This window comes from Garra rufa, chromosome 21, assembly GCF_049309525.1.
Source record: "Garra rufa chromosome 21, GarRuf1.0, whole genome shotgun sequence".
NCBI classification, from domain to species: Eukaryota; Metazoa; Chordata; class Actinopteri; order Cypriniformes; family Cyprinidae; genus Garra; species Garra rufa.
The window spans coordinates 37,852,803-37,877,206 of record NC_133381.1 but is presented as its reverse complement, the minus strand read 5'-3'; the positions used below and the strand labels follow the sequence as shown (position 1 = coordinate 37,877,206).

Below are 24,404 nucleotides of genomic sequence, written 5' to 3'. Positions count from 1 at the left end.
TAAAACATAATATATATACAGTTGATTTTACCAAAAAAAAACTGATCATACAAAATGCATATTATTTTTTTATTTAGTACTGACCTGAATAAGATATTTCACTTGATTCTTAATACTGTGTTGTTACCTGAATGATCCAAAGCTGTGTTTTATGGTTTATGAGTCCCTTGTTTGTCCTGAACAGTTAAACTGCCCGCTGTTCTTCAGAAAAATCCTTGAGGTGCCACAAATTCTTTGGTTTTCCAGCATTTTTGTGTATTTGAACCCTTTACAACAATGACTGTATGATTTTGAGATCCATCTTTTCACACTGAGGACAACTGAGGGACTTTTATGCAACTATTACAGAAGGTTCAAACACTCACTGATGCTTCAGAAAGAAAAACTATACATTAAGATCTGGGTCATTTTAACTTATTTTGTCTTCTGGGGAACATGTAAGTATCTTCTGTAGCTTCTGAAGGGCAGTACTAAATGAAAAAAAATATGACATTCAGACAAAATAAGAAAAATGTACACATCTTCATTCTGTTCAAAAGTTTTCACCCCCAGCTCTTAATGCATCATTTTTCCTTCTGTAAAGCATACAGTCATTATTGGAAAGGGTTCAAATACACAAAAATTCTGAAAAAAACAAAGAATTTGTGGGACCTGAAGGATTTTTCTGAAGCACAGTTCAGGACAAAGGGAACAACTATTACTAAACAAAAAAAAAAAAAAAAACACAGCTGTGCATTATTCAGGTTACAACACAGTGTTAAGAATCAAGTGTTTGTAAACTTTTGAACAGGGTCATGTTTACAAATTCAACTATTATTTTCTCTGGTGGACTATATGTAAACGTCTTTTATGGGAAAAATCTTATTTAAGTCAGTACTAAATAAAAAATAGCATGCATTTTTTTTTGTATGATCCCTCTTATTTTGGTAAAAGAATACACATTTGGAAGATTCTGCAAGGTGTATATAAAGTTTTGACTTCAACTGTATGTATGTATGTATATATATATATATATATATATATATATATATATATATATAATTTTTTAATGAATCATTCACCATTAGATACTTCTTTGTTATTATTGTTTAAACCTTTTAGGTTAGAATCTCCTGCTTTCATCATAATGAGTTTTCGAACGTTGGTCGGCACTATAAAAAGCATGAAGCTCACCTGCTCACTTTGTAGCGAGTTAAGGAGTTGTTATCATCAGCGGTGTTTACAGTTGTTGATAGCGTTTTTATCGTTTGTTGTTGAAAATGGGACAGCGACTTTCTCGCAGAGAAAATGCGGAGGACGGAGGTGACAATTGTGTGAGTGTGAACGAGGTCAATCCCCGTACACCAGTTACACCCACCGACCACAAGGCGGAGGTCCATCCTCGTCCAGACGAGACGTCTGTGGCTATCGGTGGTGGAAGAGGAGGCGGGCAGAAGAAAGGGCGAGAGAAAAATAGGCTGAAAAAGAGGAGGTTCCGGAGGTTTGCCTCCCTTTTCTGCTGTTTTTCTCGCCCTAAATCCACCAGAGCTCAGCATGAGCCGGTGGAGCAGGGTGAGGTGGACCAGGATGCTGGAGACGAACCATCCAGGAGGTGTTCTGAATCTGATGGTAAATTACAGTTTTAATCACCAGAGCAGTGTATATCAAAACACACAATATAACCCTTTACACATTACAAAAATGCTTTCTTATACGGTGTCTGTCGTACTATAGCTGAAATAGTAGGCTACAAAGAAGTTTAACTTCTTAAACTAGTCAAAAGTACACCTAAATGAAGAATTAATATGAATATGCAGGAAGATGCTTTCCATTGATGTATGGTTTGTTAGGATAGGACAATATCTGGCCGAGATACAACTATTTTAAAATTTAGAACCTGAGAGTGCAAAAAAAATCAAAATTTTGATAAAATTGCCTTTAAAGTTGTCCAGATAAAGTTCTTAGCAATGCATATTACCTATTAAAAATTACATTTTGATATATTTACGGTAGGAAATTTACAAAATATCTTCACGGAACATGATCTATACTTAATATCCTAATGGTTTTTGGCATTAAATAAAAATTTTGACCCATACAATGTATTTTTGGCTATTGCTACAAATATACCTGTGCTACTTAAGACAGGTTTTGTGGTCCAGGGTCACATATAAGCTTTCCATTGACGTATTGTTTGCTAGGATAGGACAATATTTGGCTGAGATACTATTTGAAATTTTTGAATCTGAGGGTGGGGGAAAAAAATGTAATATTGAGAAAATTGCCTTTAAAGTTGTCCAAATGAAGTTCTTAGTAATGCATATTACTAATTAAAAATTCAGTTTTGATATATTTATGGTAGGAATTTTACTTTACTTTAGTATCTTCATGGAACATGATCTTTATTTAATACCCTATTGATTTTTGGCATAAAAGAAAAAGATAATTTTGACCCATTCGATGTATTTTTGGCTACTGCTATAAGTTTTGTGGTCCAGGGTCACATATTTACTTTGGTGGATATTCCTCTCCTCAGGTTACACTTCTCTCCAGGACATTGTCTGTACTGTGGAGGAGAATGACCATCAGGAGCCTCCTTTCAGCAGTTCTGGAGTCTACTTCAGCGCCGAGGTCCAGCAAATGGTGGCCGATGAGCCTCAAGATCTAGACGGTTCAGTTTGTCCGTCAGCAGGTGCGAGCGCATCGCATCTGCTGAGACAGCTGGACGGTAATGAGATCACGAGGATTGAAGGTGAGTCCAGTCAAAATCCAAAGTATAATAATTAAATTAACTAGAAGCAATGTTTAAATAGTTATTAAAAATAACCATGTTTTAATAGACCACATTTGCTGGAAATACGCCATCGGCAAGAAGATGGGGGAAGGAGGATTCGGCTCCGTCTTTGAGGGGACACGGTGCGAGGACGGCCTCCTGGTGGCTGTGAAATTCGCAGCCAAGACGGAGCATAATTCATACATCTGCCTTGTAAGTTAACTGCGCTTTTCCCTCAGTCACTGTTTGCATTTATAACATCTTAAAGTACATACAGTGCCTTGCAAAAGTATTCATTTTTTTTCACATTTTGTTTTGTTGCAACATTATGTTAAACTGCTTTAAATTACATTATTTTCCACATCAATCTACATCTCATACACCACAATGACAAAGCACAAAACAGGTTTGTAACAACTTTGCAAATTTATTAGAAATAAAAAACTGAAAAGATCCCATTGCTCTGGGACACACGAAAATTTAGCTCAGGAGCATTCATATTGCTTCTAGATGTTACTACACTTTGAGTGGAGTTAAACTGTGGCAAATTCATTTGATTGAGTATGATTTAGAAAGGCACACACCTTTCAGAAAAGGTCTAACAGCTGAAAATGCATATTAAGTCCTGAGGTCAAGATAACTGCCTGTAGAGCTCAGTGACAGACTTGCGTTAAGGCAATGATCTAGGGAAGAGTTCAGAAAAAATCTGCTGCATTGAAGGTTCACAGAAGCATTATCCATAATGGAAGACGACTGGAACAACTAACGTTAGGACTCTAGAAAATGTCTGCCAGCCCCCATCCAAGGTGACAGAGCTTGAGAGGTGAAAAGGTGAAGCAAAGAATGGCAGATAATTGCCAAATGCAGATGTGCAAAGCTTGTCACATCATACCCAAAAAGACTTGAGGCTGTAAAGGTGCTTCAACTATGTACTGAGTTAAGGGTATGAATACTTATGCAATGTACTTATTTCAGTGTTTTATTTTTAATACATTTGTCAAATGTGCAAATCTGGTTTTTGCTTTGTCATTATTATGGTGTACGGAGTGTAAATTGATGTGGGGGAAAAACTACTTTAAAGCAGTTTAACATAATGCTGCAACAAAACAAAATGTTAAAAATTAAGGGGTATGAATACTTTTGCAAGGCACTGTATATCAATAGACTAAATCCTTATTTGATCTGTCCTTCTTCTAGCCTGACCATCCCAGACCAGTGCCTCTAGAGGTGGCCCTGACAATCAAGGCCAATCAAGGCCCAAGTTGTCAGCACATAATAGAGTTGCTGGACTGGCAGGACCATCTAGACCAGTATATCATGGTTCTGGAGCGGCCCTTACCCTGCGTCGACATGCACCTCTTTTGGCGGCAGCACGGCGACCTCTTTAGTGAGGAGTCAGCGCGTCATTTCTTGCGGCAGGTGATTGACGCCGCCGCCGTGTGCTGTTCCCGGGGGGTGTTTCACCGGGACATCAAAATGCCAAATCTCCTTGTCAACACGGAGACCCTGACGGTCAAGTTGATCGATTTCGGGTGTGGAGACCTCCTGAAAAGCTCTGCTTATAACACCTACACTGGTATGCTTTATCTTTCAACACTGCAAAAATCCATTTCCTACTTACATTTTTCCAGCCAAAATAACTATAAAGTCTGTAATCAAGAAAAATTTTCTAAACGAGTAACAAATATTGTCTTGTTTTCAGAAAAACAAGTCAAAATTAAGTGCTTTTTTTGCTTGAAACAAGCAAAATAATCTGCCAATGGGGTAAGCAAAAAAATCTTGTTTTATGTTTGAAATAAGATTTTTTGCTTACCCCATTGGCAGATTATTTTGCTTGTTCTAAGTTTGACTATTTTTTTCTGAAAACAAGACTTTTACTCGTTTAGAAAATCCAACTGGATTTAAGAAGTTTTAGATATTTAGCTAGAAACAAGAAAAATCTAAGTAAGAAAAGCATGTTTTGCAGTGAAACATTTAGTTTGAGACTCAATCAGAAGTGACACATTGTGAAAGCCATTTCAGTCAGAGTAACGTGACAAATTCTTGCCTTCAGGGACAGCGATGTACTCCCCTCCCGAGTACTATGAGAAGGGCGAGTACCACGGGAAAGAGGCAACGGTGTGGTCTCTCGGCGTGCTGCTGTTCGCCATGATCACCAGCCTTTTTCCGGACAGCAGTGATATCGGCTTGATGGACGCCGATATCTGGTTCCAGCCGGGTTTCTCGGATGGTGAGACGATTTACTTAATCATATAAAAGAGAAAAATAGTGGCTGTTGCATGAATCTTTTCTAGTTTAGAAAGCAGGTGTTAAATTGAAGGTAATACTCAGACATCTTTCACATCTTGCACAGAATGCTGCCATTTCATTAGAGGATGCCTGCAGAGCAACCCAGAGAAGAGGCTTTATTTGGAGGAGATGCTGGACCATGACTGGTTTAAGGTACTAAGTCTAAGACAAGCTAAAATGTATACAGTCAAAAGTTTACATACACCTTGCAGAATCTGCAAAATGGTAATTATAAGAGGGATCATATCATCATACAAAATGCATGATATTTTTTATTTAGTACTGACTTGAATAAGATGTGTTTTTACCTGAATGATCCACAGTTGTTGTTTTTTTGTTTAGTGATAGTTGTTCACAAGTCCCTTGTTTGCCCTGTACAGTTAAACTGGCCGCTGTTCTTCAAAAAAAAAAAACTTCAGGTGCCTCAAATTCTTTGGTTTTTCAGCATTTTTGTGTATTTGAACCCTTTCCAACAATAACTGTATGGTTTTGAGGTAAAAAAAAAAACTTCGGATGGGGTATTTACATGGGCTTCGGAGTGCATAGCAATGAAGTCAAATCTACTCCGAACCATCCCTTTAAGAGCCAGGGGGTGAAAACTTTTGGAATTTAAAAATCAGGGTAAATTTAACTTATTTTGTCTTCTGGGAAACATCTTATGAAAGGCAGTACTAAATGAACAAAAAAGATTGTTGTTGTCCTCAGTGTGAAAAGATGCATCTCAAAATAACACATTGTTATTGTCAATGTTGGAAAGAGTTCAAATACATAAAAATGCTGAAAAACCAAAGAATTTGTGGAACCTGAAGGATTTTTTCTGAAGAGCAGCGGGCAGTTCAGGACAAACAAGGGGCTCATGAACAACTATCACTAAACAAACCAAAAAAAAAAAAAAGAATCAAGTGTATGTAAACTTTTGAACGGGGTAATCTTTTTAAAATTCAACTTTAATTTGCTCTCATGGACTATATGTAAACGTCTTTTATGTGAAATATCTTATTCAGGTCAGTACTAAATAAAAAATAACATGCATTTTGTATAATCCCTCTTATTTTGATAAAATAATTACCATTTTGCAGATTCTGCAAGGTGTATGTAAACTTTTGACTTCAACTGTATATTGTTGGTTTAGTTTGATTCTTTCAACCTGGACACCTGCTTCCTGCCACTCTTCAAGACCTGCTTCAACAGTATAGTCAATGCTCATACATTGTGTTTCAGGTCCCCCTATAAGTCATGGAAAAGAAGGTCAGCCCTGCGTCTGGCGAGCTGACACGAGTGGCCCCTCCATCCCTCCAGCCCTAGCGTCTGGCGGGGCTGGCAAGCCTTGGTTGCGTCTTGCGCCTTGGCTTGAGGCGGTAGTTCTTGCGTCTTGCGGAACTACTAGCCTAGGGATGTGTTTTTTTTGTTTGTTTGTTTGTTTGTTTTGTTTTATTTTAGTTAGTCCCCCCCCATCCCTCCAGCCTTAGCGTCTTGCGGGGCGGGCAAGCCTTGGTTGCGTCTTGCGCCTTGGCTTGAGGCGGTAGTTCTTGCGTCTTGCGGAACTATTAGCCTAGGGATGTGTTTTTTGTTTTGTTTTGTTTTGTTTTAGTCCCCCTCCATCCCTCCAGCCCTAGCGTCTTGCGGGGCTGGCAAGCCTTGGTTGCGTCTTGCGCCTTGGCTTGAGGCGGTAGTTCTTGCGTCTTGCGGAACTACTAGCCTAAGGATGTGTGGTTTTTTTGTTTGTTTGTTTGTTTGTTTTGTTTTAGTTAAGTTAGTCCCCCCCCATCCCTCCAACCTTAGCGTCTGGCGGGGCTGGCAAGCCTTGGTTGCGTCTTGCGCCTTGGCTTGTGGCAGTAGTTCTTGCGTCTTGCGGAACTACTAGCCTAGGGATGTGTTTTTTTTTTAGTTTGTTTAATTTTAGTTAGTTAAGTTTTAAACCATCCAATCATATATTTAACAATGGGGTCACTCAGAGCTCTTTGTCAAGCTTGGTCCACAAGTTCCTCGCACTGCCAGTGGTCTTCAGATCCCAGAGATCAGTGTCACAGACACATCAGAGGTTGCAATCATAGCCTCAGCTGCCTTGGGCCCAGAGATCCTGTCAGGACTGCTTGAAATTCCTGTGAAGGCCACCCTAAAGGTTCTTGTAGCTCCTCCAGAACCTGCTGAGGCTCCACATAGGTTGAAAATCTCAGGATGCCCTTTGCTGGTTCCAGGAGTCCCTCACATTGACACTCCAAAAGTTCCTGCCACAAGCAACCGGGTCCCAAAGATCCTAAAGGTTCCTGAACCTGCTGAGGTCAAAGAGATCATGTAGCTGGTCCCTGTCCCAGCCTGCTACAGCTCCACAGCTCTGTCACAGTACAACCTGACATAACCAACCGGGTCACACTGAAGCACATCAGTTCCTCTCATGATGGTGCAGAGATTCATGCTATGTCTGCCAAAGAAATTGCAGCAAAGGCTAATCCAGTGTTTCCTGTCTCAGTCTCAGTCAGAGCTGGTGTCTAAGGCTGCTGCAGTCGCAGAGCTCCTCTTTCAACTCAACTTCACTGATCCCAGAGGTTCCTGCTAAGGCTGATCCTAGGGATCACAACCTCACTGTTTCCGGTGACTGGTGTGATTCCTCTATATTACACATGTGTACCACATTAAAAAAAAACAATGTGAAAATAAACACAAAAAGTGAGGTATATTTATTTATCACTTTGTATGTTGATTTGAATAATAAACTCATCAGGTAGGTAATACCAGGTAAGCAACTCAGAGTGGGCCTCCGTTTATTGTTTGAAGCCCAAAGTATCAGCGTGTAATTTGGCTGCAGACAAGGTCCGAAATATTAAAATGGCCTTTGGGAGGAAATAAAACTTGGGTTACCTGATAGTGGCCCATATTATGGAAGCCTTATTCCACCACTGAATAATAAAAAAAAAAAATCATTGTGACTTTTTATCTTAGAATTGTGAAATATAAACTCGCAATTTCAAGTTATAAAGTCAGAAATGAGTGATATAAACTTGCATTTCAGACTTTTCTCGCAATTCTGATTTTTTTTTCTCAGAATTGTGATATAAACTCGCAATTTCAAGTTATAAAGTCAGAAATGAGTTATATATACTCGCAATTCTGACTTTTTCCTCGCAAATCAAGTATATATAATGAGTGACATATTCTTGCAATTCTGACTTTTTTCTTGAAATTCTGGATTGTTTCTAAGAATTTTGAGAGATAAACTGGCAATTCCAAGTTATAGTCAAAATTGCGTGATATTAATTACATTTCTGACTTTTTTCCCTCGCAATTCTTACTTTTTTCTTGAAATTCGGGATTTTTTCTCAGAATTTTAAGATAAACGGCAATTCCAAGTTAATGTCAGAATTATGTGATATAAACTCGCAATTCTTACTTTTTTCTTGCAAATCAGACTTTTTTTCTCAGAATTGCATGATATAAAGTCACATTTCTGACATTTTTTCCTCACAATTCGAATTTTTTTCTCAGAGTTGTAATATAAATTGCAATTTCAAGTTACAAAGTCAGAAATGAGTGATATATACTTGCAATTCTGTCTTTTTTCTCAGAATTGTGAGAGATAAACTGGCAATTCCAAGTTATAGTCAAAATTGCGTGATATTAATTCACATTTCTGAATTTTTCCCTCACAATTCTGACTTTTTTCTTAGAATTGTGATATAAAGTCAGAAATGAGTGATATAAACGCGCAATTCTGACTTTTTTCTTGCGATTCTGACTTTTTCTCAGAAATGCGTGATATAAACTCACATTTCTGACATTTTTTCAGAACTGATAGAACCTGGCAATTTCCAGTTATTAAGTCAGAAATGAGTGATATAAATTCCTGCAATTTTGATTTTTTTTTTCTTGCAACTCTGACTTTTTTCCCCTCAGAATTCAGTGATATAAACTTGCATTTCTGACTTTTTTCTTCAAATTCTGACTTTTTTTCCTCAAAATTCAGTGATATAAACTTACATTTCTGACTTTTTTCTAAGAAATTAGATATAAACTTGCAATTAGTCAAAATTGTGAGATATAAACTCGCAATTTTAAGTTAGAATCGAGTTATATAAACTCGCATTTCTGACTTTTTTTTTCGTAATTCCAACTTTTTCTCAGAATTATGATATAAACGTGCAATTGCGAGTTAAGTAAGAACTGTGTGATATAAACTTATTAAAAACTCACGCATTTCAGATAGTCTGATAGATGTTAAGTAAGGGATAATGTACAGGCAGCCGGTAAATCGCAGAAATAAGCCCAGACAGTGTGATCAGTTTTATCACACTGAAGGGGCTTATTTCGCGATAACTACAGGCTGCATGTACATTATCCCGCTTATTACACGGCTACTTGCCACATAAGGAAAAAAAAAACTGGACATGAATATGAATTTGAAACCTTTTATTGGCATATTTGTTTTAAATTAACATTTTTATCCTTCCGCGAAACGATATAGTACCACGTGACTAACATTCAAACGATGTGCGTCCTGATGGCCATATAGCTGGCTATTGAGTAAGTCTGACCGTTCGCACATTGAACAGATGCATAAAATGATTGTAATACCTTATTAAGATCCTCTGCTTCATATTTGTCGAAGTCTGTCACCATTTTTTCCCCTTTTAGCCAGTCTTTGAGAAGTTTTATTGCCCATTCTGTATTTTTTGTGTGTTGGCTTCGTAACTGTCATGCTCTATTTTGTCAAGTTCAGTCTCAGTAAGCTCTCCGTGTCTTGTCGTTGTTTGTTCTTCGTAGTTCAATTGTCGTTTTTTTCGTCTTAATTGGGAGTCATTTGATTCCTCCGAATCTATCCACTGTTCAAACGTTTTGTTTTTACCGTAAGCTACATGTTAAAATTAATGTCAAAATTTTCCATTGTTAATTGTGGCTGTCCAGTGTTTGTCACAAGATGGCGCCAAACGGTAATTTTTGTTGGCGCGGAGGGATTTTAAACATACAAGTAGTACCGGCTATGCGTTATTACTTTGGAGCGGTTACTATTTTAAAAGAACGAACCTACAAATGTCTCAACTTACTGACCAATCAGAATCAAGCATTCCAGAGAGCCGTGTAATAAAATGAATTATTAAATGAATCCTGTTGCTTCTATGTATTATTGCCATTGTAAAAAAAATAAACAGCAAGGATTAATTTTAAATTTTTAGAATACAGAGGTTACTTCCAGGATTTCTTTCTAAATGTCTTCTATTTTTAATCATAGTTAAATCTTGATACAGTGCATTAATAAATGTATACACAATTTAATTTTAGAGAAATGTAGAGAGGCTTCACAGAGAATGTCTGGGTTTTAATTTGAAACCAAACCAAAACTCAAGAGTACTCAAGTACAATGTCGAAACAACAAAAACTAGGGCTGTACCCACTAATGTTCAAAATTCAAAAGAGTAAATAGTGTAAACCCCCTCAGCCAGCCATATAATGACAAATCTGTTCCAGTAGGTGGCACTAATAGGCTTTGCAATTGTCATAACATGAAACAGCAGAAGTAGAGCCAGAGTAGAAGAAACACGTGAGTTTGTGATGTTGTTGATCGCGATTAACTAATATATTTTATGAATGAATGGAATAAATAACTAAACAGCTTTCTGGTTTACAAATACGTGATTTGTTCTCAGTTAAATTACGGGATGAGAAAAAGCACAACAACCTAATCCAACTGATGTTATTGCATTGTACACATTAACATTAAACACTGTTAAATGCATAATGTCAGAGTCTACGACCCCAGGGAAAAAAGGCAATTTGACCGGAAGTGCTAGGAAACTAAAAGACGATGCCGCAGATTGGCATAATCTCATCCTGAAATGGGAGCGATTAAATGATGAAGGATCCACGATTGCGACTAAAATTGTTAATCTGGGAATAAGCAAAAAGTAAGATTAATATATAAACATTAATTATACTGTATAGTAAAAAAATTTAACAATTCCAATAGTCTGTAACCTGTTTTCTCCATCTGTTCCAGATCAGATTTGGAGCCTGATGTTGTGATGGAAGGAGGCAGTTTGGCCGCTGAAGGCTTTTCAGAGAACCTGAAACAGAGCAACCAAGAGCTTGAGGAAGAATGTGTGAAGCTACAAGACGTTGTGGATAAAATGGTAACTTTTTACTAAACGAATATTAGTAATACTTCATTTTTGTAACATGTTATGTAGTCTAAATTGGTTCGCCAAAGGCAAACATACTGTCAAAGATGGAGAAGATGGTCCATGCTGAGCGTGGGATCTGTGAGCTTGAAGCGTTCCAGTTTGGAGAGAAAGGAAGAGAAGCTCCTCTGTTTCACACGTGGTCCACACAACAGTTTGGTAAGAGGAAGAAATCCTCAAATATGTACTAAATGACAATGTATCTAATTTTCTGTCAATGTTAATTTAATCTTTGATGTTGCTGCACATTTACATACACTCAAGCCATCTAAGAAGTAACTTAGTTTGTTTCTTTATTGTAACAGATTTGGAGAATTTTGCCATCACTTACTAATCAATGGGTGCCGTCAGAATGACAGTCTAAATAGCTGATAAAAAAACTTATCACTATTCACAAGACATTAATCGACTGGAGTTGTGGATTATTGTCATGTTTTTATCAGCTGTTTAGACTCTCATTTTGACGGCACCCAGAGCATCTGCTAATTTCTCCAAATCTGTTCTGATGAAGAAACAAACTGTTTGTTGTTAATAGCCTGAAGGTTTGTGAATGATCTTTAATTTTCATACACATGTACACTACTAGTCAAAAGTTTAATTTTTTTAATTTTTATTTTTTTAAGAAATCTCTTCTGCTCACCAAGCATGAATTTATCTGATCCAAAGTACAGCCAAAAACAGTAAAATTTGTTAATATTTTTACTATTTAAAATAACTGCTTTCTATTTGAATATATTTTAAAATGTAATTTATTTGTATTTTCAAAGCTGAATTTTTAGCATTATTACTCAAGTCACCCAATCCTTCAGAAATCATTCTAATATTCTGATTTGCTGCTCAAAAACATTTTTTTATTATTGTTAGTTTTTAATTTTTAATTCTAATTCAAATTTGGCTTTCTCTGATGAATAGAAAATTCAGAAAAACTGCATTTTTTTTAATCCATCCTTGCTAAATAAAAATATGAATTTCTATCATTTCTTTATCATTAGACTGACTCCAAGATAAATGCTGATCTTTGGATTTTTCTATTCATCAAAGAATCCTGAAAAATGTTCTCAGCTGTTAGTAAATATTGATCATAGTAATAAAAAACTTGCTTGAACAGCACGTCAGCATATTAGCATGATTTCTGAAGGATCGTGTGACACTGAAGACTGGAGTAATGATGCTGAAAATTCTGCTTTGATCTCAGGAATAAATTATGTTTTAAAAATATATTCAAATAGAAAGCAGTTATTTTAAATAGTAAAACTGCTGTTCAAATGCTGTACTTTGAATCAAATAAATGCAAGCTTGGTGAGCAGAAAAATTTGCTGTTCAAAACTTTTGACTGGTAGTGTGCCATAACCATAATACGCATAATCACGAAAGTCCTATGTAATTTCAATCAAAAAATGTCCCCATAATTGCTTAAGCTCACTTTGTTTCCATCCTCTTCATGACAGTTGAAGTATCTTCCAAGCTTTACGAGTCATACAAGCAGGAACTAGCACTGAAGACGACTATACTACAAGAACTGGCCCACAATGCTAACGCTGATCTTTCCATGGTTTACCTGTCATCGTGGCTCTATCAACCCTACATCGAGGACAGTGGGAAACTGCTACTAGAGAGTTTGCTATTAGAAACAGGCCACAGACCTTTATGATTCCGTCTGGAATCTATACACAAGGACTTTGTCAACAAAAACAAATGATGACATTCTTTACTGTACCATACAAAGTCTTAACTCTGTAAACTCACTCACAAAAGTTTTAATGTCATATTTGAACATGTCCCTTTGTATTAAAAATGCTGAGATGTTTCAAAAACACAGTAAACCAGATATTATATAAAAAGTAATAAAATAGTGCAACACTTTTTCAAATGACTTTCGCACTAGACAAACTACTAAATAACAAAAACAATGGAACATCTGAGGCTGCAGGCTAATATTATAAGCACCTCAAGTCTCTGTTTGTTTTACAAATCTAAATCGCTTTTTTTTTTTTTACTGTTTGAAGTGGTCAGTAATCAAAACCAAAAAAAAACTGTTTTTAGGCCAGACCTCTAGGGATCGACCATTTTCAGACAAACCGTCCAGAAGTGTTTGAATAAATAATGTCATGGGGTACCAATTGAAACTGTATTATAACTACAGCCTGGCTTGCTAACATAACATAAGGAACGGTTATGTACAGATTCCACCGGATGGCCAACTAAGTGGACACAGTAAATCACAAAAATCTTACCACAGCTTTTACTGAACCTTGCTGGAGTCCATAACTTGGCTTTGGCAGATAGTATTTTCTTTTGTGAAAGAATCAGGATTTTAGTGTGTTGTCATTTTCTCACGCAGCTACATAGTCATGGACTCCGAAACCAACAGTTAGGATATGCCAACATAAGCGAACGTCCTCTAAAATTCGAAATGAACAATGACTTCTTTTTGTATAAACAGAAAAAACACTAATATAGAATAATACTGTTTTTATACAAATTTACAAAGAATGCAATAAAAGTTCATTGAAAAAAACACCATAGCACAGACAGAACGCATGTATGGTGTGAATAATGGACAGGAAGCGAAGACGGGACTCCGTTAAGTCTTTCGTTCGGTTTCGATGCCCAGCAGGGCGTGAACGGTCTCTAAAGGGACGCCTTCAGGTGCCTCGATGTGCATCATGGTGCCGTCGGGCCCGTTGACGATGACGATGCCTTTGGCGGCTAACTCTTCTGCGCTCTGCATGACGAGCCCCTCCGCCGTCTGGATAATAACTGGAGATTCTTGGACCACCTGACTGGCCTCGGGATTTTCGGCCACGTCAGTCTGGCCGTCTTGAACCTCTTGTTGAGCGGGTTCTTCTGAGTTCTTAATCTCGGAGTCTGTGCTCAGAGCTTGTTCTAGCTCTTTCATCTGATCCACGATATCGACAACAACGCTGCTGCTGCTGCTGTTGTTGTTCAGAACCTTGGAGATCTCTGGATCTTCTGCTGTTTTTGTGGCATCCGAATCTGAAGAAGGCACTTCTATCTCCATTAGTTCTTCCTCTGTCCTCTCCACGACGGTGCTTTCAGCAATTTCTGTGGCGTCGTCGGTGGTTAGATCTACAGAAGTCAAGTTCTCCAGTCTGGTCAGCACCACCTGAGGTTTACGCAGTATAGAGCCATCAACGCTCTCGTCCTTCTGGATGCCATTTTGATTGACTTGGTAGCCGTTGGTTTCTTCATTGCAGTTTTCTATTTTGAACCTTTTTGCTGGAGGCAGCATTTTGGCATTCTAAGAATAACATGAAGAGGAAATATTATCGTCATACATTGTAAACTGTTTTGTTCACATAAAATTATAATGAGTAGAGCTCACAAATGCTCTAATTGGAGTGCTGATTAACAGTTATGGTGGTAAAGCATTATAAGTAATAATATTACTTTATCCAAGTAACTAGCAAAGTACAGCATTACTTTTTAATTGACAAGAAAATACTACTTTTTCCTCCATTTATTGATTTAAAGCTCTCCTGTCCTCATGTTGAGAGAAATTGAGAGTAAAATGTTACTTTAGTTCTAGAATAAATGTGAACATGCATTATTTCTTTTCAAAAGAAAAGATACAGTGTTCCTCAAAATGAATAAAAACAGTGAAATTCAACAAAAACCTGCAATTAATATGGTAAATAATACAAATATCCTTTATGTATTTAATCGCATTTTATTAACTGATGTCTTTGCTGCCAACATTTGATGATCCAATTCATCCAAACTAATAAGCAAAAATTACTCAAGATAATCGAACATGTTTTCCTTTTTTATTGCTGAAGAGTTGACATTTTTTACTTTTCTCTAAGTCCAAGGCTTTTAGTGTAAAAGGCTTTTATATTTGCCAAAAATAGAACTTTTTATATTAAAAACAAACAAGCAAGCCCTGCCCAGATTTAAAAAGTAATGCAAAAGTAACGTAACGCGTTACTTTCCATAAAAAGTAACTAAGTAATGTAATTAGTTACTTTTTTTAGGGAGTAACTCAATATTGTAATGCATTACTTTTAAAGGTAACTTTTCCCAACACTGGTGATTAATAACTGATCTAGGTAAATGAAGACTTGAGTAATGGCTGCTTTGCACCACTGGAATAAATGACATTTTAAATTGTACTTAAATAGAAAAGAGCTACTTTAAATTGCATTATAGAAGTTCACTTCCAGAATGAAAATTTCCTGATCATTTACTCAGCCTCTTGCCATCCAAGATGTTCATGTCTTTCTTTCTTCAGTAGTAAAGAAATTGTTTTTCGTGGAAAACTTTTCAGGAATTGGACTTCAAGAGTGCCCACGAGTTTGAACTTCCAAAATGCATGTGCAACATGCAAACAAGGCCAAACGCCCTTTACAAAAAAAGGTAAAACAGTGATGTAGGATGATTTTAAAGTTGGAGAAGAAAATGAGATCAGAGTTTCTCAACATACCCTTAACTGTCTTGAACCGGATTACACAGAGTATGCATGTGCATGGCAGAGCTAGAAAAGACGAGCATTTGAGGTTAAAAAGTAAATACATTTTAAATAAATTCCTTGGTTGGGATCATTTAGAGCCATTTGAAGCTGCATTTAAACTGAATTTTGGACGTTCAAACTCACAGGCTTCATAGAAGTCCATTATATGGAGAAAATTCCTGAAATGTTTGCCTCAAAAAACAATTTCTTTACAACTGAAGAAAGAAAGACAAGAACATCTTGGATGACAATAGCAGGGGGCCTCTATAATGGATTTTGGTGGTGGCCAATGGATTGAAGGTTCAAATTGCATTTTTAAAGTGTCGCTTTTAAGGGCTCTACGTGATCCCAGATGAGGAATCAGCGGCTTAGCTTGCGAAACAATCTGCCATTTTCCAAAAAATAAAATGATTATATACTTTTTAACCACAAATGCTCATTTTTGCACTAGCTCTGCGATGTCCATCTTCACACATTGCGCATTCACACTGAAAAGGTCATGCGTGGTTAGTTCTTCGGTTAAAAAAAAGTTAGGGTAGGGGGTCTAATTTTTTTCTTCCAACTTTTAAATCGTCCAACATCGTTGGTGTACCTTTTTTTGTAAAAGGCGTTTGACTTTCTTTGCACGTTCACTTTGAAAACACTGCGTTTACTTTTGCCTCAATCACAAATGCGTGATTAGGTAACCTGCGAGGTGGAGCTAGTTTAAAGGCAAGCATATGTGGTTAAAGTGTATATAAATTTGTATTTTTCTTGGAAAATGACTGAATGAGTCACTGGACAAGACCCTTATTCCTCAGCTGGGATCGTGTAGAGCCTTTTGGAGCTGCACTGAAACTGCAGTTTGGACCTTTAACCATTTGGATGCCAATGGAGTCCGCTATATGGGGAAAAATCCTGAAATGTTTTCCTCAAAAACCTTCAACTGAACAAAGACAGATATGAACATCTTGGATGACATGGGGGAGTAAATTATTCTGGAAGTGAATTTCTCCTTTACATGACTAGTGACTAAAAAAAAATTAAATAATTCTGAAATTCAGTGGAGCAATGTGTAATAGAATGTACCTCAATACTCCGTAGGCTTTTGGTGGCCTGATTTGCCTTTTGACTTTGTTGTCCTTCAGAGGAAGTCAGGAGTTTTAGTGCATTGGGATCATTTATACCCAGGGATTGTAAAACCTGGAATGACAGAAAATGTTTATTGTACTCGGGTTTGATCACAAAGCTGCAATGACTAAGAGCCAGATTTACTAAGAGCTTGCACCAGCGCAAACCGTCTTTTTGCATTAAATAGTACTGTCAGAATTTACTGAAGATGCAGAAAAGGCGTGGACACAGTTATTTTTGTGCCTGACTTTATTGAATATGCATTTGTAGAAGCTTACCTTTCAGACATTAAACATCTGTGTTGTGTGCATTGTCAGGAAATTACACACAGAATTTTCCTTTCCCATCGGTGCTTTTACGGAATTGCACTCCAACGCTAGTTTGCCCTGTTTAGTAAATCTGGCCCTAAATGTTTTCTGATCACTTACACCCATGTTGTTGACCTCTATAGCTGGTCGGGAGGCTGGTGAAGTGTGCAAATATTCCAGGGCCATTTTCTTCACCTGGCTGTGCAGTTGTTCAAATTCATGATACACGCTTGGGAACTGCTGCTTAGATGGGTATCCTTTTTCCACCTATAGGGACAAGCATACTGTAAGTGTGCATGAAATGCATCCAATAAATGTAATACCATGCTATTTTACAGTAAGAAATGGAACAGCATTTTAGAAAATCTACCCCATGTCAGAGCGTCTAAACATACCTTCATCAGCACAAACTCCCATACAGTCATGACTCTGGCCAGACGTGGAAGAACAATCTCCATGAGATCTTCATCATCATACTGTTTAATAAACTGAAAAGAGATGAAAGATAGTCAGTAATCACTCTTAGTATCAAGTGATTGAATTAACTGCTCTACTGGGATTGTTTTTGCAGGAATGAGAATATCTACCACATTAAAATACCTTTTTATCAATATTTTTAACTGTTGTCAATAACAATATACTGTTTAATAATGTGTCTAAATTATACATGCAAAAAACAGGGCTGCAATATTATGACAGAAATTATTATTGTATATTATTATAATAATGATTATTTATATCAATATAGAAAACAATATATAAAGTTTTTGTTTTATTCTGAGCAAATCACATTCTGGCTTAATAGACAAACATGTTGGTACATGACGTTAGCCAAGTCTAGCACAAATTATGCAAAAACTCCCGTTATAATCACTGCATCTGCACTGTGGTTTTTATGATGATGGAATTTGTGAGCGTGCAAACTCGTCACAGCTCCAGCATTTTCAGCGCTGATAATTCTAAGCACCTCAGAAATGCATTTGATTGGTTTTAAGGTTTAACATTTCACAAAACAGTGCATGAAAGCAATCTGAGGCATTTTGAGTGAACCTAAATGTAATTCTGCGAATTGACACTTTTCATTTTCACATTTCATTTTAATCACAGCCATAATACGTTGTTTAATTGTGCAGAGGCATTTTTGGCCACTTTGTCTTAAATTTATGGGGCATTATTGTTCATTTAAGTGGCATTTTTTGCCACAAGCCCTCATTAATTTCCACACTTGGTCCACCACAGGCACAGACCTTAATTAAACTGCATTTTGGAAGTTCAAAACTGGGGGCACAATTGAGGTCCCTTATATGGAGAAAAATCCTGAAATGCTTTCCTCAAAATCCATAATTGCTTTACGACTGAAGACAGAAAGACATGAACATCTTGGATGACAAGGGTCTTGAGTAAATTATTTGTAAATTGTTGTTGTGCAAGTGGAGTTCTCCTTTAAAGAAAAAAAAAGACAACCAAAGCTTAAAGGGTTTGTCCAACCAAAAAAATGTCAATTCTGTCATAAATGACTCACCCTTATGTCATTGCAAACCTATAAGACCTCCATTCATTTTTGAAACACAAACTAAGATATTTTTGATGAAATCCAAGAGCTTTCTGACCCTGCATAGACAGCAACATGACTACCACGTTTAAGGCCCTGAAAGTTAGTAGGGAGAACATAGTTTATAGTCCATTTGACAGTCAGTGGTTGAACCTTAATATTACGAAGCTACAAGAACACTTTTTGTGCGCAAAGAAAACGAACTTTATTCAACAATTTATTCATGTGCTCTGTTTACAAGCAGAGGGAGACACGCATGTGTCGTGGAACTGACTGACACAGAAGAGATGAAATTGTTGAATAAAGTCTTTTTTTTTCTTTGCAAACAAAAAGTAGAATTTGTGGAATTGTAGCTTCATAACATTACAGTTGAACCACTGATGTCACATGGACTATTTAACCATATCCTTACTACCTTTCTAGGACTTGAACGTGGTAGTTGTGTTGCTGTCTATGAAGGGTCAGAAAGCTCTTAGATTTCATAAAAAATCATCCGAAGATAAACAAAGGACTCACAGGTTTGGAACAACATGAGGGTGATTAATTAATAACAGAATTTCATCATACTCAGAAATTACATGATGTGACGCACCAACTATATCAGAGTATAAACCACAGAGATAATACTGAGAAGTCACTAAAAACAAAAAACAAAAATGCATTCAACTGAATCTGAACATCGGAGTAGTACAAATACTCAGCACACAGATGTATAGCACGCCAGATCTTACTTCTTTTAGTCGATTCCTCTGTCTTTGCGCTTGCTGCTCCAAGCTCATTCCTCTGGGGTACTTGGGTGGCCGTCCTGGTCGTCCTCTTTTAGGTGGCCGCCCAGGCCTCCTAGGACGACCAGGCCGTCCTGGTCCCCGGGGCCTCCCGGGTCTCCTGGGTTCTACCTTTCCAATTTCTTGAACCTGAAATATTTTATATGCGATTACCTGATTAATCGGATCATTTTCTTAATGTTCTGAGAGCTAGTATCAAGCAAGCACAGCAAATCATCTTACTTTTTGAGTACTGAGTGTTTTCACTTGACTAGCATCGGTGACTTCTGTTCCCGAGGGTTGTTCGTCTCTAGTTTTGGAGAGGTCTTCTGCTTGAGGTGGTGTTGGGTTTTTATCATGTGTGGGGTTTAGTTTATAGTGTCTGTTTAAACCGGCGACGCCGATGTAAGATTTCTCACAGGTGTCACATTTAAAGGCTTTGTCACGGAGGTTGAGTGTCACATCGGAGCTCTTCTTCTTGTTTTCCTCTCCTTCCTCATCCTCCACACTTATCTCAGAGTAGTCATCTGAATCTGACTGGTGGCTTTCTGCCAAGTCCTCGTTCTTAATGAACTTGTAGTCTTTCACCTTGTGCTTAGGTGGTCTAGACACCCGACCAGATCGGGTCTGGATTTTCTGAGGCTTCTTCTGGCGATTTTTAGCTTTCGGTGTGTCCTTTTCAACGGCTGGAGTAGCAGTTTTTGTTTCTACAGTAATGACTTTGGAAGGAATTGTTACCTTGGCTGGAGGAGATGAAACTTTCGGAGACGGCACTAGGATCTTTGGGGTAGAAACTACTGGCTTGGCTGGTGGACTCTTGACTGTGGTGGCTGCGGAGACGTGTACTTTGCTAATGGGGACAGAAATGGTGCTAACAACAGGAGCTGGTTTCTGAAGGAGAAGCTGAATAGGAGGATCACTTGGGTTTTGTAAGAAATATTGCTGCTGTCCAGGCACAGGGGTGATGTGGATGATCTGTGGGCTACTTAATGTTCCTACGGTTGAAACCTTCACCAGCGGCTGACTGGCTGACAGAGTCTGCGGCTGTAAAATTGTTATTGGAGTCGTCTGCCGCTGTTTATTGTCTTGCTTCAGAGGTGCCTGAACTTGAATTTGGATGGGCTCAGCCACCTGAATAATTCAAGGTGTGGAAAAACAACATTAACTTTGGGGATAAATGGGTAAATAATTTGCTTACACAGTCTGTGGACTAAATTCAGTTAATGCAAATACAGAATATCTGACTGATTGCAAGCAGGATACTAAACAGAAGTTAAAAGGATGTGTTTGGCATAATAATACTGTGAAACGAAAAAATAGATTCTCCTAAAAAAAAAAAAAACTTGTTTGTGACCATAGTTTCTGCCCTAGCAGTAAAATCATAATCACCACACATGGACAATGTTTGAAAGAAAACGTACAGAAGGACATAACTGTAGGAAAAAAGAAGTATGTGCGGAAGAAAGCAAGAATGAAGAAAATGCAGAAAGAAAGAAGTACATGTGCTAAAAGGAAAGTATTTACAGAAGAAAATAGTCGTGGAAGAAAGCATGTTCAAATGGAAGAAAATAGGGAAGGAAATCTGTTCAGGACAGATGGAAATATTTCTCGACGAAAGGAGGACGTATGGAAGGAAATCTGCGCAGAAGAAATGAAGTACAAGAGGAATCAAGGATCTAATGAAGGAAGTACTTGTGGAAGAAAGAACGTACAGAACAAAATACAGAAGGACATTTGTGTGGAACAAGGGAAGTATGTAGAGCAGGAAGTACAGAAGGAAATACCTGCGGAAGAAAGAATGTACAGTAGGAAATGTGTACAGAAGACAGAGGTGAAAAAGGGAAATACATGTGGGAAAAGGAAGTACAGATACAAGTCAAAAGTTTACATACACCTTGCAGAATCTGAGTTTGTCCCTTGTTTGTCCTGAACAGTTAAACTAACCGCTGTTCTTCAGAAAAATCCTTCAGGACCCACAAATTCTTTGGTTTTTGAGCATTTGTTGTGTATTTAAACCCTTTCCAACAATGACTGATTTATGATTTTGAGATGCATCTTTTCACACTGAGGACGACTGAGGGACTCATATGCAACTATTACAGAAGGTTCAAATACTCACTGATGCTCCAGAAGGAAAAACAATGCATTAAGAGCAAATTTGAATTTGAAGATCAGGGTCAGTTTAACTTATTTTGTCTTCTGGGAACATGCAAGTATCTTCTGTAGCTTCTGAAAGGCAGTACTAAATGAAAAAAATATGATATTTAGGCAAAATAAAAAATAAAAAAGTACACCCCCAGCTCTTAATGCATTGCGTTTCCTTCTGGAGCATCAGTGAGTGTTTGAACCTTCTGTAATAGTTGGCTATGAGTCCCTCAGTTGTCCTCAGTGTGAAAAGATGGATCTCTCAAACTCATACAGTCATTGTTGGAAAGGGTTCAAATACCAAAACCGCTGAAAATCAAGAATCTGTGGAACCTGAAAGACTTTTCTGAGGAACAGGCAGTTCAGGACAAACAAGGGACTCATATAAATTCAACTATTGTTTTCTCTTGTGGACTATATGTAAACGTTATGTGAAATATCTTATTCAGGTTAAGTACTAAGTAAAAAGTAATATGCATCTTGTATGATCCCTTTAACATTTTGCAGCTTCTGCAAGGTGTATGCAAACTTTTGACTTCAACTGTAATGTTATGTGTGGAACAACGGAAGGAAGGAAGGAAGAAGGAAATACAGAAAAGGGAAAATAAAGAAACGTGTGGTAAACGTGGACCATTTATTACAGAAGTAAGTATTTATAGACACTGTGGTACCTTCTGGGTTGTCGTGTGGGCTCCATTCTGCGACTGCTGCAGCGCGACTTGTTTGGCGACGCTCTGCAGCTGCTGCGACGCGTTCTGCACAATACTGACCGGCTGCGGCTGAATCGCTGTCGCCAACTGCAAGTTACTGGAGTCCAGCGTAATGTAGGAGGTCGTCTGCGTCGTGACAGGTCTCTGCAATATTTTGGGGGTCGTTGTAAAGGTCATAGCCGGCTCTGCCTGGGTAATGACCTGTGCTTTACTCACTATAACCTGCTGCACGTCCACGATAGGGGAAGTGGAGGGTTTCACAGTTGTCTCAGTACCTGCCACATGGACTAATTGTTGTTTCGCTAACTGCTCGATTAACTGCTGCTGCTCCTCGGCTGATAACCCCGAGCTCTCCACAAAGCTCCCGTCGGGCTGCACGTAAATGATGGTGGTCGTCGGTGCGAGAGCGTTTAAGACTTCACCGCTTACAGTGGTGCATTCAGCAGTCATACCTGCCTCTGCAGTGGCCTGAACGTAAGACGTTATGATGTTCGGATCGGTTATCACCTCACCGCTCACGATCTGCCCGATCACCTCCTGAGTAACGTTACCGTCCACAACTCTGACATCCACCGCCGACTCGCTGTGCATTAACTCGACGAGGCCTTGATCAACGCCCCCTTCTGCAGCGGACTGCGTCTTGCTTGCGTCTTCTTGATTGTTTCCCGCTTCGGCTGCGGTTTGTGTCGTCTCGGGCTGCGGCAGAGACCCGCTCGCGTCGAGGTTTTCCATTTTCGCTGGTGCAGATTTGAACGCTGAATTATTATCGTCTTCATTGTCCGCCATTTTGTTTACAGGAGCAAAACTTGCTAGCTGACGTAGGAATCCTCACAAGAGCGCGAGAAGCAGACGATTAATGCTCAAGATGTGAGTAATATTTGCGGGATTTAGTCAGAGCCCGGTCCAAAACATTTCAAATGTGGAAAACGGTTATAATCCAGAGACGCTCGCAAAGGTAACGGTAGCCAGGCAATTGGTTTTCCCGTCCATGCCACCAATGACGATTGCACGGAGGATGGGTAACAACAAAATACGTCATTTCCGCTTTTAGCGCGCCGTTCTCTCATTTCTTTTTTTATTAAGGCCTCTTTATCCGGTCAACGTTAATACTGTCCAACTACCTTGGAAACTATAATATATATTATAAAAAAGGATTCATGTTTAGGTTTAAACAACCTTCTCAAGCAAAATGTAATTTTATTTGGTTCAAAAGTTTATTGTCATATAAAAACTTATTTATATTGATGAAGAAACAATTTGAATTAAGAAAAACTACATTTTGGGACTACATTGTTCCCTTTTCTAATTAATTCCTATCACTTTTGACATTTAATAATATGTCATGTTATGTATAAAAACATATGTATTATAGTCATTGTATTAATGTTCTGTATTTTACACATTTCACAAATAAAATTACAATTATATGATTGTAATTATAGGCCTTTTTTATTCAAAATAGATAGAAGACAATGACAAAACCAGTCAATTTTTCGAAATTGTTATTTATACATCATCTGAAAGCTGAATAAATAAGCTTTCCAATGATGTTATAATAGGACAATATTTGGCTGAGATACAAAAATTTGAAAAGCTGGATGCAAAAAAAAATCTAAATATTAAGAAAGTTGCCTTGAAAGTTGTCCAAATGAATTTCTTAAGCAATGCATATTACTAATCAAAAATTACGTTTTGATATATTTACTGTAGGACATTTATCAAATATCTTCATGGAACATAATCTTTATTTAATACTTTAATTATTTTTGGCATTTAAAACAAAAAATCAATAATTTTGACCCATACAATGTATTTTTGGCGATTGCTACAAACATATCCATGCTACTTACGACTGGCTTTGTGGTCCAGGGTCACCTATTGTATTTTCACAAAGTTTTGGACTATTTGTCCTATCCCTAAATTTGTCACAACTGAAACACAGTAATATATAATTTAATAACAAGGGTTAAATTGACCTATTAAAATTTGCTTACATGTTCCTTGTCAATATATTTCTATTTCAGTAAAAAGTATTCAAAGGTAAAATCAATAACAATTACTATTTTAAGAATATTTAAAGTGTGATTTAAGAGATTTGTTGTATTTTAAATAAGTTGATCATACTGATTTCAA

At 37.6% G+C, this 24,404-nt stretch overlaps 3 protein-coding genes across 3 annotated transcripts; 2 read left to right on the top strand and 1 right to left on the bottom strand.

Moving 5' to 3' along the window:
* Positions 1–1,259: 1,259 nt before the first annotated feature.
* LOC141295409 (serine/threonine-protein kinase pim-1-like) lies at positions 1,260–7,340 on the top strand. Its single transcript, XM_073826613.1, has 7 exons — positions 1,260–1,608; positions 2,516–2,731; positions 2,820–2,965; positions 3,950–4,328; positions 4,806–4,982; positions 5,106–5,194; positions 7,011–7,340. Exons 1-7 carry the CDS (start codon positions 1,260–1,262, stop codon positions 7,338–7,340), a joined length of 1,686 nt encoding a protein of 561 aa, XP_073682714.1.
* Positions 7,341–10,551: 3,211 nt separating this feature from the next.
* cinp (cyclin dependent kinase 2 interacting protein) lies at positions 10,552–12,880 on the top strand. Its single transcript, XM_073827266.1, has 4 exons — positions 10,552–10,938; positions 11,031–11,163; positions 11,241–11,370; positions 12,660–12,880. Exons 1-4 carry the CDS (start codon positions 10,772–10,774, stop codon positions 12,860–12,862), a joined length of 633 nt encoding a protein of 210 aa, XP_073683367.1. The 5' UTR covers positions 10,552–10,771; the 3' UTR covers positions 12,863–12,880.
* Positions 12,881–12,953: 73 nt separating this feature from the next.
* On the bottom strand, positions 12,954–23,269 carry znf839 (zinc finger protein 839). Its single transcript, XM_073827265.1, has 7 exons — positions 22,233–23,269; positions 19,660–20,547; positions 19,384–19,566; positions 17,496–17,588; positions 17,221–17,367; positions 16,751–16,864; positions 12,954–14,473 (listed from the first exon to the last, which is right to left on the bottom strand). The coding sequence occupies exons 1-7, from the start codon at positions 23,055–23,057 to the stop codon at positions 13,796–13,798; spliced, it is 2,928 nt and encodes a 975-aa protein (XP_073683366.1). The 5' UTR covers positions 23,058–23,269; the 3' UTR covers positions 12,954–13,795.
* Between the last annotated feature and the right edge of the window lie 1,135 nt (positions 23,270–24,404).

Bases quoted from the DNA above. Each gene is read 5' to 3' on its own strand.
- LOC141295409 (XM_073826613.1), top strand. From the start codon at position 1,260: ATGGGACAGCGACTTTCTCGCAGAGAAAATGCGGAGGACGGAGGTGAC. The intron at 4,329-4,805 runs GTATGCTTTATC...TCTTGCCTTCAG, and splicing joins TGCTTATAACACCTACACTG to GGACAGCGATGTACTCCCCT. The intron at 4,983-5,105 runs GTGAGACGATTT...CATCTTGCACAG, and splicing joins CCAGCCGGGTTTCTCGGATG to AATGCTGCCATTTCATTAGA.
- cinp (XM_073827266.1), top strand. From the start codon at position 10,772: ATGTCAGAGTCTACGACCCCAGGGAAAAAAGGCAATTTGACCGGAAGT. The intron at 10,939-11,030 runs GTAAGATTAATA...CATCTGTTCCAG, and splicing joins AATCTGGGAATAAGCAAAAA to ATCAGATTTGGAGCCTGATG. The intron at 11,371-12,659 runs GTAAGAGGAAGA...TCTTCATGACAG, and splicing joins GTGGTCCACACAACAGTTTG to TTGAAGTATCTTCCAAGCTT.
- znf839 (XM_073827265.1), bottom strand. From the start codon at position 23,057: ATGGCGGACAATGAAGACGATAATAATTCAGCGTTCAAATCTGCACCA. The intron at 20,548-22,232 runs GTACCACAGTGT...TGAATTATTCAG, and splicing joins CCCACACGACAACCCAGAAG to GTGGCTGAGCCCATCCAAAT. The intron at 17,589-19,383 runs GTAAGATCTGGC...ATCTCTTTTCAG, and splicing joins AGAGGAATCGACTAAAAGAA to TTTATTAAACAGTATGATGA.